Here is a 15,008-nt window from a genome sequence, read left to right on the forward strand (position 1 = left end):
CAGTTTATAAAACAGATGAAAAGCGGTACTGCTCTGGAATTAGGAGTACAGAGCTCTACTGTTCTCATTTCTGAAGAATTCTCAATGTGCTTCTTCCAAACTCAACAGCTCCTAGGAGTACAGTCTGAAGACCACTGGACTAGATTATCAAATAAATTCTAGTTTCATGGCTATATGGTTATTATTCATAGTCTTTAAAAAGTTTAAAATATTAGACTCTGTAAAGTTATCTAGCATTTTCATCAAAAGCAGTAGCTAAATATAAAAACTTTTGAAATCAGTTATTTACTAAATTTGTCATTAAATTTACAGAAAGAAATTTACTACTGATTTTAGCTTTAGTCGGAAAATACAGGCTAGCATCGCAAACTATATGAAAAATCACCTACAAAGTTTTATTAAAGCATTATTAAAGCACTGGATCACCTGATTCAGTCAACACTAAATTCTTACTTTCGACTCTATAATAGAGTCTGACATACTGCCTTTTGGAATTAAACTCCATATCCCTTCACAAGGCAAAACCAAATTGTTGTTATCTGGCGTGAAATCTGAAATTATCCAAAAACAGATGTGGGGCCAAGAAGGACTTCCTCTTCAGCTATCAGTAAGACATGGCTAACGACCACTGGGCCAAGCCAGTAAGAGTTCAGACCAGGCACAGAACAGGTAGCTTAAATACGAGGCAGGATGACATGGTTCAGTGTGTGAAACGTGGAGGCAAACGTGCCGAGATGAGAATTCCAGCTCCACCATTAACCAAATGTGTGAACTTGGAGAGACATTCACCCTCCTGTGCTTTCGTCCCCTCACCTGTAGCATGTGGGTCGTACGAGTAACTACCTCCTATGTTGTGAGGCTACACGAGTTCATACAGGTGAAATCAGTACGACCCACAGTGAACACTGCGCCTGCGTTATCACCTGATAACAGAGATAACCTTGGAGATACTGCAGGTTCAGCTCTAGCCCACGCAATAAAGCAAAACACATGAATTTTCCCAAATACATTAGTCATGTTTATGCTATACTGTATTCTATTAAATAAAGTATGCAATAGCACTGTCTGAAAAAAACAACATACATACCTTAATTAAAAAGTAGTTTATTGCTGAAAATGCTGACCATTACCTGACCCTTCAGTAAGTTGTAGTAGTAACATCAAAGATTTTAGATCAGAGATCACCATAACAAATATAATAATAATAAAAAAGTTTGAAATACTGTGAGATTACCAAAAGGTAACAAAGAGACATGAAGCAAGCAAATACTGTTGGAAAAATGGTGCTGACAGACTTGCCTGATGCAGGGTTGCATTAACCTTCAATTTGTGGGGGAAAAAAAAAACCACAGTACTGCAAAACCACAAAGAAGCAAAGAACAATAAAAAGAGGTGTGCCTGTAGCAATTCCCATACTAGGCCAAGACAAAATTTTGACTCACAGGAAAAAAAAAATAATAAATTTATTTAAATAGCCTAATTTTATTAAAATTTTAAAGTTCCAAGATATTTTTCTTATTTTTCATGGTGTTAAAATAATTCCTAGTTTGAAATGATAGTGACAAGTAAATGACAGTTTCAAATATCCTGCCTTGACAAAAAACAACAAAAAAAATTTTAATGACAATGCACTGGTCATGGTCCCCAAAGGTTTCTGTTGGTTTCTATATTCCTTTCCATGAATCTATAAAATTCAAAAGGCTGGGATCCAACTTTTTAAATTATATAAAAACCCACATTCAAAAGGAAATTTAAAGCAACAAATAATAAATAATCCATGTCTCTTCTCCCTTTCATTAACATTTGTAACTACAAACTGAGCTCATTTCTCTCTTTGCCTCCAGGCTGAGTACAAACTTAATTAAAAGAAAGATGATCCCAAGTATAAAAGACCTCGTAGAGTACTGTGAGGTAATTCTAGAAAATTCTGTTGAAAATACCAATTTATCTAGTTTTGTAAAGAATTTACCCATTAACAGGTTCAGCCTTATTATAACCTAAAATCAAGTTTACTTAGGTAACAACTATTTTTGTAACTGCTAGATTCTGAATCAAAAAGAACATACTTAATATTTAAAATACGGTTTTAAGTAGCTTATATTGTTGAGTTTAACAGTAATAAATGTTTGATCTACCATTTAACATTATCATTTACCAGCTTGTGGAGTCTTATTTCCCTAACCAGGGACTGAACCCAGGCCACAGTAGTGAAAGCCCAGAATCCTAACCACCAGGCCAACAGAGGACTCCCAAATTAATGGCCTTTTAATATGCATTCTTTTTGTACGCACAAAGCTTATATACTCACCCTCTATATTTTTCTGTCCTAAAAGTCTTCTATCAAACATTGACATTACCACTTAAAAATGTAAGCTTCCATCACGATTAAAATAAGAATACAGTGGATTATACATTAACATACATGTTTATTTCATCTGCAGTCAGCTTTCTAAACATTTCACTTAATTTCATATTAGCAACTTAAATGTCACCATTAGTGTGAATTTAGCACTACATAAAGAATGCCCTGGGACCCTTTGTCTGAGGAGATGTCAACATCATATAATAAGTACAGAATTTACCCTTTTAACCATGGTTTATTGAGCTGTGAGAATAATGCCGCTTTCTGTTTTTAGTAGCATTAAGCTGCTGCTGTTACCTGAGCATGCTGGCTTTGTGCAAGCTCCTCTTTCCTGCGTTTCATGAGCTCTTTTCTCAGCTCTTTGGGTGCTCTCTCCACTTCATTTATAACCTACAGTGTATAAGCATGCAGGAGGTGGGGAAAAATACTTTCTCCACAGCAAGCATTTATGTGAGCAGACAAGCTACAAGTCAGATAAAGCTGTTAAAAAGTTCCTTTCAACATGCATCAGCACAGGTGTTAGTTTGAAGAAAAAGAAATGAAAGGATAGAACATGCTTAATCATAATGCAGAAAGGGACATTACACCATATAAAGGTTAATTAGCTGCTTAATTATCCCTACATATCATTCTCTCTTAAATTTGAAGGTGATCAGTAAAGAATTACTTGCAGCACTGATGCTGAACTAAAGGCAATAAACCCAACTGACCTTGAAAGACCATAAAATTATAAACGTATCTATTGACATTGTCTATTGACACTGTTTGATATACTGGATATAAGGAAAACTAACACCATTCATTTATAAAACTGCAACATTTCATGATTGGCTTGATAAAACCACTGAGATAATTCTAAATGAAATCCACTTAATGAGATCAAAAGAAAAACAATAGTAAGCCTTAGAATAACACAAAGGAGAAATAAATGCACACCAAGTTTTCTTTTTTTATAAAACACCATTTTATACATGGTGTGATAAAAATGAACATATTTGAAAACTTTGGGGTTAAATTAGAATAACATTCTCCTTTGCTGATAAATTAAGCCAAAATCAATTGTCAACTTTAAAGCCAAAATCAATTGTCAACTTTAAAATCTATAATATAAAGCCCTCAAAAAATAAGTTTAGTATGCTATGATTTATTATACCAGATAAATATATTATAAAATAAAGTGTATTTTAGAGCTCCTTCTTTTAATCACTTCAAAATCCGAGACGTGTATTCCACCTAAGAACAAATCTGTAATCCAACTATGAAAGACGGTCATGTGTGTATAAGTAGAAGCACCAAAAGCAACCAGATTCCAAATCACCACATGCCATTTACGGTCTGTGAAACAGACTGATTTTGATTTAACAAGTGTATTTACAATTTCCCATCAGTAATCTCTCATGAAACCAAATCACCATTAAAAAGAAGAGACTCCCCAAATGCAAGAAGTTTAGCAATAAGGAAAAAAATACATAATTATTTTAAATATGCATATCACGATCTCAAACACGTTTGATGGCTAAACCTCTCCTACTCTAAAACAGTAACAATAACTAGAAACATTTTTATCTCTAAAATTAAATCACATATTTACCTACAAAATTTTTAAAATTTAATCTGATATTAGAAAGCAACCTTTTAATAAAAACTATCCATCTATCCATGGTTTATAAGAAAAATTAACATTTGGTCTCAGTAAAGTCATACATCATGGTATATAAAGCAATTCTATATGAAATAAAATAAACAGTAACAAAACAGTAATTTTTAGAAATGGAAGCCACATCAAATGGCTATATACCATTTCACTCATCTTTACCTAGAGAAATCAAAGAATGTACGATTAATATTTGATTCTATCCTTTTAAAACCAGATCCTGAAGTTCAGCAATATGATATTCCATTTTCTGCATTTCATTGTTAAAATCAATGAATCTGAGTACTGGGGACATGCAACAAAAGTGAAAATGTATTCCCTAGTTTGGTTGATGTTAGTTTGCTCCAAAACTAATAAATCTGATCATAATATTGTCCATAAAGATAAAGATAAATTCTCCTCCTACACTAAAGGAACAGAATAAATTATAAAATTATCTCTCAAAACTGCTAGTATGTAAAAGTTCTTAGTTTTATTTTAATTGGGGAAGAAAAAGACACATTAATACAATAATAAAAATAATAATAGTAAATAATACCACAAAAACAGATTCTATGACAATATGGAACAGTTTCAGGAAAAATGAAAAAATTCATTCTTGTCAAATGACTTTACAGATATTTTCCACCTGTGATTCTTCAAAGTATCTCACACTTTGATAAACTTGGAGATATTATTTCAAATTTCAAGTTATTCAGCTTTTGTTTGGACACAGTATCTCAGAAAGGTACTCAAGATAATCAAGAAAAAATAATTTTTAAGCATGAATTAAATATTGCAAATAAACACTAAATTGAAATATTGTTGCCACCTGCAAATAGATCATAGCATGTTTTCTTGGAAAAAACATCACTATGTCAGGACTTGAATATTGCATTAATAAAGGAGGAATGATAGGTTAAAAGGAAAATGGATTAGACTCCATTTGAAGTCTTGATTCAAGGGTTAGCTGGATATTTAATGTGTGTTTATGAACTTGAAAAGGTCATTAAAACCTTTTCTACTCCAGTTTTCTTGGCAGTAAAATTAGGTAGCTTCTAGCCTTACTGCTACCCTACATGACTGCTGGGAAGACTGGAAAAAAAAAAATTAATGAGTGCCACTTAACTAACAAGTATTATTTTTTACTCCTTAAACACATGTACATTGAAAAGGGTAGTTACACTTACCTCCTTCTTTCGGTTCTTTAACATATTCTGAAATTTGGACAACTCTTTTTCTTGTTCGCCTTTAATGCGTTTGGCTTCATCTCGTAAGCGATTTGTGTGTTCCTGTTCTAGACGTTCAATAGTTTGTTTCTGCTGTTTTTCTAGATTTTCAATCTCCTGATCATATTGTCGTTTCTTGCTCTGTAAAATGATGTAGCTCAAGATCATTTAACATTAATGCTCATATCAACTTATACTGAAAATGTTTACTAAGAGCACATATTGATAACTGGCATTTAAACTTAGTGATAAAATACGTACCCTCTGCAATACTGAACAAGTCAAATTCACTAAAATATGTTTTAAAATTTTTCAAAAAGATGAGCATTTTCATTTTTTTCTAATAAGGAAAATACTTTCTTCTATTATATAAGTATAGAATATTCAAAAATTATAGACAATCCAGAAGAATATCCAATTGCTATGAAATACTAAAGAAAAATTTCAATATTTTTCCTATATGATTTTTGATAAATCAAAGGTCATATTTGAAGTCTATTTTAAGAACATACCATTACTTGTCATTTTTAGACTTACTCTTCCTCATCAAAATTCTTAAAATAAACATCCTATTTCACTGAAACAAACCTTTTAGAATTATAAAGCTATTCTCTCAACAAAAGATTCCTGTTTATATAATACTTGAATAACACTGCAATGTTAGACATAGGTACTTATTTGTAAAGAGTGTTTTCTTTTAAAAAATTAAAAAGTAAAATATTTTGGAAAATATGGGGAGAGGAGAAACAGAGTTTTTATAAGGTTCTGAAAAAACAGAATATACTGCAAAAATACTCAGTGAAAACAAAAGCTCATTATTTCCTTAGGAATTCTCAGTTAGGACCCCAAAAATGAAATCAGCAATGCCAAACTTCACACAAAACAATCCTTACCACTTAAAAAACATAAGAACTATAATCAACCATGAATCCTATAACATTTCAAATGATCCTTTTTTCTAACCTACATTAAGCTAGATGTTCAACGTAAGTTATTGAAATTTTATATCATGTTAACAATTTCTTTTCCAACTTTGGACACAAAGTAAAAATTTAAAGACTCAGTGACAATTACCCTTGATAAGTCAGCACTAACTTCTCTAGCAGCTGTGAAAAGGGATGTGGAAGCTGAACTGTAGTAGCCAGAGAAGTAAGCATATTCTGAAAAATCCCCCAAGAAGTTCTAATACTCAACCGATTTTGAAGACAACTGTTCTAGAGCAGCTTAAAATCTTGGATTCTGAGAGGTAAAATTTTAGCAATAAAAAGTTGTCCAGCAATTGACATTTGCAAACCATCTATTAGCTTCATGATTCCAGGTTTCCACGACAGATTTTAATCAAAGAAAAACAAAGACACCCAACACACTGTAAGTCAGGCAAATGGCCAAAAACAGGAAGAAAAGAAAAAGAAAACACCCAGAACACCAAAGAGACAAAGGCCAAAAACATATCACAAAGCCAGAGAAATCTAGTAACCAGAGAAGAAGTTCTAAAACCTCCCAGCAGTGATTTTTTTAAGCAGTAAATTTCTTTATGAACAAGATGGTACAAAATTCCAAGACTTTACCATCATCTCCTGCTCAAAACGTCGGAAAATTTGCTCTCGCTGTTGCTGCAGTTTGCCATTGAGCTGCTGTTGGGCTCTTTGTTCTTCTTTTTGAAGAAATCTTAATTCCCGAAGTTCCTGACGTCTGATAAAATTTAACGGTGACAACAGAAAAAGAGGAGCAAAAATTACACCATTGAAGTAATGCTTTACAAGAAAAAACTTGAAAACTAACATTTTCTTCCAATGGGAAAGTAGTAAAACAGTAACTCAAAACTAGCCAAGACTACTTGTTTCTCTATTCTTCAGACTCTGCAGAGACCTGAGAAGTCACAAAACCAGCTGAAGTCACGTTGTTCCTCTACTCACCTAAGAAACCGCAACTCTTCAGTTTTGGAGTCACTATCAGTAACTATCTTTGACGTTGTTACACTTACTTCTACACCATCAACAACAAATTTGCGTGTTTTCTTCAATGTTTTCTTTTGTCTTCTTGTTTCCTGAGGAAGATTTATTTTAGTTAGGCGTTATATGGGGAATACTAGAGAAGGAAAACATATTCTTAAAAAAACAAAAACAAGAAATGGAACTAACTGCTATGAAGACTACACATACAAAGCTGAACAGAAAGCAGTAAGACATCTCTGAAACCAGTTATACCAAATACACCTCATCTGATTTTCACATGACTTTACAGATGAAATCAATCTTTTTCAAGTGAAATTATGCATTTTGATGATATGCATGTATAATTCTTATGATACCACATCACAATTAGCCACAAGTGGTAATGACCAATTCACAAAATGAGTAATTAGTACAATCTTTATATGTTAACCATCTTTTCTTCCTCTTTTTACCTGGTAGGTTCTCAGACACCTCTGTTTTTCTGTTTCAGAAACACAACACCATTAAAAATGAATTCCTGAGGCACATCCCTCAAAAGAATCTAAATCAGCAAGTCTGAAAAGGCTGAGGCTTTTATTTTGAAAAGGCTCTCAGATAACTTTAAAATACTGCCACAACTGAGATTCAAAATTCATTTAATCAACAACAATAATATCACCAGCCCTCCTTCATTTCAGGGTCAGAGATGGAGTGATTTTAGAGTTACTAGAAAGACAGCACCTCCACCACACCACCCAAAGCACCAGATCTGCCAGCTAGCTTCTGCCTGAAATCCTTTATCAAGACCAAACTCTTCATTCCTCAACTGGTATCCAAATGTTTTTTAAAGGCAAAGAGAAATAACAGAAGTATGTAACACTGATAAACATATAAACACTGAGAACAGATAATTACTTAGTTGTGATAGGTGGAAATGGTTAGAAAGCAGAGGGATCAAAAGGAAAATGTGAAAATACTACATTTAAAAGGCATTAGAATTTTTAAGTTGGTCTTTGGCACTTTGCAGTCTTCACCCTCTTACTGTTCCACTCTCGAGGTTTCCAGTATCCTCACACTGCTCTCCCCTAAGCTCTGGACTATGGCCACCCTATCCAGACATCTTCTAAAACCTAAAGTGGGCATGCTCCAAAATTAACCTACCTCCCTGTAACCTCCAAATTCTCCATTTCTTCAGTTCCTACTAAAGCATCCACAATTAATGTTGCCTTCTCACAGAAATATTTGCTTTTTTTTTTTTTTTTTTGGATAGGCTAACTATAACTATTAAGTTTGTAAATGAACTTCAGAAAAATGGAATTTCAGGCACTGAAACAAAATAAACTGAAAACTGAAGACCATCTAAGCAATACATGTAGTGATAATCTGGGGCATTATAGGCAGGCGGATCAGCCATGCCCTGGAGTCCTATCCCTAAGGTCAGTTCTAAGTTCCTGCTTTTCTGCCACCTGTCAATCCAGAGTCTCTAAGCAGTCTGTGGCTCACTTGTGTCAGAATTCCATGGGATCTTCTGTTACAAACACTGATTCTCCGGCCTCAGTCCATACTTCTACATAGCTCTCCCTAATGATTACCTTTTTAAGCACACTCAGATTGGAGAATTATGCTCTAACAGCTCCAAGCATTCTGGGTTTTAGTGTTTGGTTTGGTTTTCCCACAATCATTTACACAGCAACAGAAATGGCTATGACTGAGGAGTTAAGAGTGGTCATCTGCATGGCCAGTAGTAAATCAAGAAATGTTTAAATCCTCAACATTCTTTAAAAGAGATCATTCTTATAAGCCCTCTATTCTGTCAAATATTACTGATTCTTGCTAAAATTCTACAAAGAGATGTGCAGTAGGAAAACCCAAATACCAGTAAGCAATTTATTATACTATTTATATTGAGTTGGCAAAAATAGGTAGGTACTACCAAAAAATTTAACGATTACATCCAGAATCTCTCTAGTTTTTTTTTTTAATTGATTGCTCTCATAGCCCTGAAGAATTTTATAGGGTTAATACTACACTGATTTAGTGTTGGTCTGTTTGAAAGTCATCAGTTTTACATAAACTCTCAACTGCCAAAACGACAAAGACAAATCCAAACAAGGACCCATATACACTTACTTGTAAAGATATTGATCCACTGTCTTTAGTTTTGCTTAGGAAGCTAGAAATGGAGAGATTCAAGTCAATGCTGCTATTATCAGCAGTGGAACCAGTGCCTGAATCAGTATCATTTTCCTTTTGATTTTCAGATTCTGGTAACATGGTTTCAGGTTTTGACAAAGCACCTATTTCTCCTTTATTTTCTGCATCTTCAGGATTGATATTAATACTGGGTACTGGAACAAGCTGAGGTTCACTGGGCTGTGGAGCGGCAGTGACCTGAGGTTCTGCTTTAACTGGCACTTCACATGGAATTTCTTTTTGCTCTGTGTCCATCTCAGTAGTGGCTTTATGAACATCAGGAGTTTCATTTTCTAAAGCTTTCTGGTCAGTATCAGTCACTACAGTTCTGACCTCTGTTCCTTCAGTGCCACTTGATTCAGTAATCTCAACATCATTTGTCCCAACTTCCTCACGGGTCTCCAATCGGTTCTCTGAATTGCTGATTAGTTGTTCCTCACCTTCACCGTCTACAGATTTTTTGTCTGTCTCATTAGTTTCAACTCTCTCTTCAACAGAAGCTTTCTCAGTACCACCAGCCTCAGGACCCTCCGTGGCCTTGATCACTAATGTCTGGCCTACATCACCCACTTCTTTCCCATCACTACGCTGAGCATCCTCAGCACTGCTCTCAGCTGCCCTCTGAGCAACATCTTCTGCCTCATTTGTTCCTATCACTTTGCTTGTATCACTGATCCTATCTTTTTCAGTTTTGTCATCTTTTCCCAGTTTCTCTTGGATGTCTTCCTTTGTAAACTCAACTTCATTTTCAATTGCCTGAATATCTGCCTCTTTTTCTCCAGTCTCTTCAGAAACTAAATCCATTCCTTGGACAGTAGTATCTTCAATTTCTTCAGAATTTATAATCTTATTTTCAAATATCTGCTGCTTTTCCTGATCTGTTTCTTCTTCAGGTTTCAGATTCTGTTCAGTATTTGTTTCTGAAGTTATCATTATGTTATTTTCTTTTCCTTCACTGACTGAATTAATGTCCACTGCCTCATGGTCTTCTGTGTCAGGAAGATTTTCAAGCTTGGGTCTCTTCTCTTCTCTTCCATTTTCCTCAATTACTGCTGCTTTATTATGAAGTTCAGCCATAGCTTCTAAATGAGTATCATTAACATGTTCATCAGTACCCACCACAACCTTTTCAGGTTCATCACTGGTGGGTTTTTCAGTAAGAATTTTACTGTTAAATTTATCTTCAGAAGTATTACGTTCTGTTTTTTCTGAGACCGATTCCAAAATACAAGCATTTTGTGAAAGCTTATCTTCTTCAGAGCTGGCAATACTCAGGTCAGAGGAGGCACGCTTACTGGCAGGTATTGGCTAAAAAAGATTTTATACAGTTTTAGTGTTAAAAATGTATAAGATGGTGACCAAAACAATATTTCATATATGTGTGTGTGTATATATATATATATATATATATAAATGATGAATTCATATATATAGTGATTTAATATTTTTATTCAGTAAAATCTGATAAAATTATAAAAATAACTTAAAGAACTGACAAATCTTCACATAATAAATATGACAAAAATGGATAGCAAGGAGCAAACTTGAAAGCAAGGAGAAAACTCAATAAATCTTCACCTCTAAATTAAAGGTTTTTGTATTGCTACCCAATAAATCAGGCTTCCTTGGTAGTTCCGCAGTAAAGAATCCACCTGCCAATGCAGGAGACACAGGTTTGATCTCTGGGTTGGGAAGACCCTTGGAGAAGGAGATGGCAACCCACTCCAGTATTCTTGCCTGGGAAATCCCAGACAGAGAAGCCTCATGGGTTACAGTCCATGGGGTTGCCAAAGAGCTGGACACGACTTAACAACTAAACAACAACGCAATCAATTAATTCTTAGACATACATGCAATCGTAACTCAAAATTCAACTCTAAAAATTACCAAAACACAATTTTGTTTTTAAATACTGACCAGAGAATTTTCTGTTTCTTCGTCGTCATCCTCCTCTTTGCCATCTTCAACTTCTTCTGTAACTTCAGCCTTTGCCTCTGCGATCAACTCCCGAATTGGTTTGTTGGAATCAACGGTCACAAAAGGATGCTGTTTGATCGTTAAAAAGAGCTCACTTAGTAACAACTGAAATGCTTGTGGAGTGAGTTTCATATATATAAAACACATTCTTATGTGGTAAAAACACTGACATGTAAATAGGAAAAATATAAACAACTTCAGATGATAGTACATCTGGGATAAGATGGTGGGGAAGGGAACTGAATAGGAATAGGAGCCGCCTGCAACTCTATCTGCACATGTTTTTTAAGAATCTGAAAGAAATATGTCAAAAATGACAACACATTACTTCTGGGTAATAGCTTCATGTACTCTGCTGTATGTCTGAAAATTTCATAATCTAAAACCTAAATTAAAATTAAACCAAGTTTCAAATAAAGTACTAGTTCTTAAAAAGTAATAGTATGCTTACATCTCATATAAAACCTCAATAATTACAGAAAGCTTTAAAGTTCTGTTAAAAGTGAATATAAACACCTGTTTTTTTTTTACATAGTTCTAATGTTTTTAAGAGTAAGAAGATATTTTATTCATCTCTGTACTCTGCACTTAGTGTTTGGCACAGACTAAGGTCTTCCAGTGTGGAGGAAGTGAAACAAGAGAAGATGCATTTGAAGGTTATACTTGTACAGACAGAAAGGCAATTTTTCTTGCTTCTTCCTCCAGATAAATAGCAACCTAAAAAACTATAATGGAGGAGTTGTACAATAACTCAGCCCTGGGTGTTCTTTGGAAGAATGATGCTAAAACTGAAACTCCAGTACTTTGGCCACCTCATGCGAAGAGTTGACTCACTGAAAAAGACTCTGATGCTGGGAGGGATTAGGGGCAGGAGGAAAAGGGGATGACAGAGGATGAGATGGCTGGATGGCATCACTGACTTGATGGATGTGAGTTTGAGTGAACTCCGGGAGTTGGTGATGGGCAGGGGGGCCTGGCGTGCTGCGATTCATGGGGTCGCAAAGAGTCGGACACGACTGAGCGACTGAACTGAACTGAACTGAACAGTAACTGCTTCAAGATCCGTCATTCTACTTGTCTACCTGTACTATTGTTTGACAAAATTTTATTTCAATTGGAGGCTAATTACTTTACAATATTGTATTGGTTTTGCCATACATCAACATAAATTTATATTAAAAAAATAAAATAAAGATTAAAATAAATAAATAAAACATGAAAAAAAATCTTATTTCAAATATTACAAACAAGTCCTGCTATAAAACAAAATTATTCAATCACTTCAACCCCATTTTTTCTTAAAGTTAGCAATATTTACTAAACATTTACCCTCACTGTAAGAGACACTAAAAAAAAAAATTAATTAGCTCACGGCCCCTGTCACCAAGGTACTTGTTTTCTAGTAATGGAGAAACTGAATGGATGTGATTGACAAAATGGAAATAACTAAACAAAATGAAAAGAACACAAACTGAATCAGAAAAGCATAGGAGAAATTACTTAAAAGCTAAATAAATGCCTCTTAGTAAGGGGCCCACACGTTTGTAAAGTAAATGTTAACTACTCGATGTATCCTGTGTTTGCACAGGAAAACTGAAGGAATCTGAATCTGTATTCATCTTAAAGAGGTGCTGCAACAGCTATATGGTTTGCCACTGTCACACTACTCTTATTTTACCTGCAGCAGCTGAGATGTAGTCCACCTGGAATCCACATTCTTTTCCAAGCATTTCTTTAGGAAGTCCTTAAAATTTGAAGACCTTCAAAATAAAATTTTAATAATGACATTCTATTTTATTTTCTTGTTATTAAAATCAAAACTATGATAAACCATGGTTAAGTTCTATCATGTATGTAATAGTATTAACTCAGCATAAAACTAGTTCATGAGAATATCCATAAGTCACTCATTTATAAATACAAGTCACATGTATGTAAGTAGGCTTATAGTCTTAAGTCATTGAGATACAGTCAAATGTTCATAAGGAAGCTAAAAATCACAAAAATTCTTCCATTATATTAACCTCCACAAATACAGATCACATATATGCCTTAGCTTCTCACAGAAAATACTTTTTCATGTAGAACTCCAATCACTGCTATTTTCAAACTGATGGGGAAAGTTAATTATACACATTTATATAATCCTTAAGTCTCGAAAACACACCAGTATCAGTTTTCTATTTCATACAACCTTCGTACCATGTACCTAAGTTTAAATACCCTTGGAAAGCTAGAAGAATAAAGTTTCAAGTTTTGCTTCTTAAAAAGTTTTGTTTAGGAATATTTTACCATTTTGATGGCTGTGCTAATGTAGGGGGCTCAGATTTTGCTATTTTTAGCAGCACTCTCATTGGATTTAATTCATGATGAGGTGGTTCTATCTCAGCCATTTCTATTAAAGTGATACCCAGGGACCAAACGTCGGCTTTGTAGTCATAGGGTCTGTCCTTTGATGTTTCACACATGACTACCTCAGGAGCCATCCTATGAAGACAGAGAATTGAAAATTAAGATGTTTAACTTAAAATGGTGATAAACCACATAAAATGTGATAAACCACATAAAAGACAGACAGTATAATCAAACATGGACAAAATTAACATATAATAACTGCTGACATAACTAATGCAGCAAATCCATAAAACTGAATACATACCAATAGGGTGTGCCAATAAAGGAATCTCTCCTTTGAATTGTCCTTGTGTTTTTAGCTGATACTCCAAAATCCGCTTGAAACAAATAACCATACAAAAGTATTACTGATAGTTTTTAAGCAAAGTTTGCTATATTCAACTTAAGGGAGAAGCATATCAAGTCTTTAATAAGACCACTGTCATTAAAGGGTAAGAAAAATAGAATTGGAGTGACAACCCACTCCAGTATTCTTGCCTGGAGAATCCCTATGGACAGAGGAGCCCGACAGGCTATACAGTCCATGGGGTTGTAAAGAATCGGACACAGCTGAGTGACAAAGCACAGCACACAAAATGGAAAGAGAAGTAACTTCCCTCTCACCCTAATTTTGACCACGCTCTTTCTACCATATCTCCACCCACCCCACAAAAAAAAACTGCCACAGAAAAGATTCCATCATTAATACACTTAATACCACCATCTTTATACATCTTCAGATCACAAATTCTTCAGAACTGACAAAAAAAATAGTAATTTTAAAACAGACCAGTCTGTCCATTTCAAAATAAATGTCCAGTAGTGCTACATGTTACAATTAAATTGAAGGACAGTTTTTCTATAGTGTGAAAGACAGAAATTACACCAAAGAAGCCTTAAATGACAGCATGCCTGCGTGCTCAATTGTGTCTGACTCTTTGGGATCCCGTGGACTGTAGACTGTCAGGCTCCTCTGTCCATGCGAGTCTCCAGGCAGGAATACTGGCCTGTGTTGCCATGCCCTTCTCCGGGGGATCTTCCCGACCCTGCATCTCCTGCGTCTTCTGCATTGCAGGCAGATTCTTCACTGCTGAGCCACCGGGGAAGCCCAAATGACAGCATATGTCTTGCTAATTCCCTCATAATATTACATCACAAAGAAAAAACTCAGGAATGATGTTTTCTGATTTAAATCATAGGGCACAGCAACATCATAACTTTATCAGTTTTTTCTCCTTTTCAGCTTAGAGCTTGATCATTAATAGCAACACAAAATTGCTACTGCG

The 15,008-nt window shown here is 34.7% G+C and overlaps 1 protein-coding gene across 2 annotated transcripts in view; it reads right to left on the reverse strand.

Moving 5' to 3' along the window:
- SLK (STE20 like kinase) overlaps positions 1 to 15,008 on the reverse strand; it is a 62,314-nt gene that overhangs the window by 15,032 nt on the left and 32,274 nt on the right. The window contains exons 5-13 of one of the 2 annotated variants that reach the window (XM_027529336.1): positions 13,988 to 14,060; positions 13,621 to 13,815; positions 13,007 to 13,088; positions 11,269 to 11,397; positions 9,289 to 10,659; positions 7,141 to 7,271; positions 6,793 to 6,916; positions 5,186 to 5,365; positions 2,660 to 2,752 (exon numbers count right to left, since the gene is read on the reverse strand). In XM_027529336.1, the coding sequence (XP_027385137.1) occupies positions 2,660 to 2,752; positions 5,186 to 5,365; positions 6,793 to 6,916; positions 7,141 to 7,271; positions 9,289 to 10,659; positions 11,269 to 11,397; positions 13,007 to 13,088; positions 13,621 to 13,815; positions 13,988 to 14,060 (2,378 nt within the window). The remainder of the gene's footprint in view (positions 1 to 2,659; positions 2,753 to 5,185; positions 5,366 to 6,792; positions 6,917 to 7,140; positions 7,272 to 9,288; positions 10,660 to 11,268; positions 11,398 to 13,006; positions 13,089 to 13,620; positions 13,816 to 13,987; positions 14,061 to 15,008) is intronic. The other variant, XM_027529337.1, reaches the window with a different exon arrangement.

This window comes from Bos indicus x Bos taurus, chromosome 26 (assembly GCF_003369695.1).
Source record: "Bos indicus x Bos taurus breed Angus x Brahman F1 hybrid chromosome 26, Bos_hybrid_MaternalHap_v2.0, whole genome shotgun sequence".
NCBI lineage: Eukaryota > Metazoa > Chordata > Mammalia > Artiodactyla > Bovidae > Bos > Bos indicus x Bos taurus.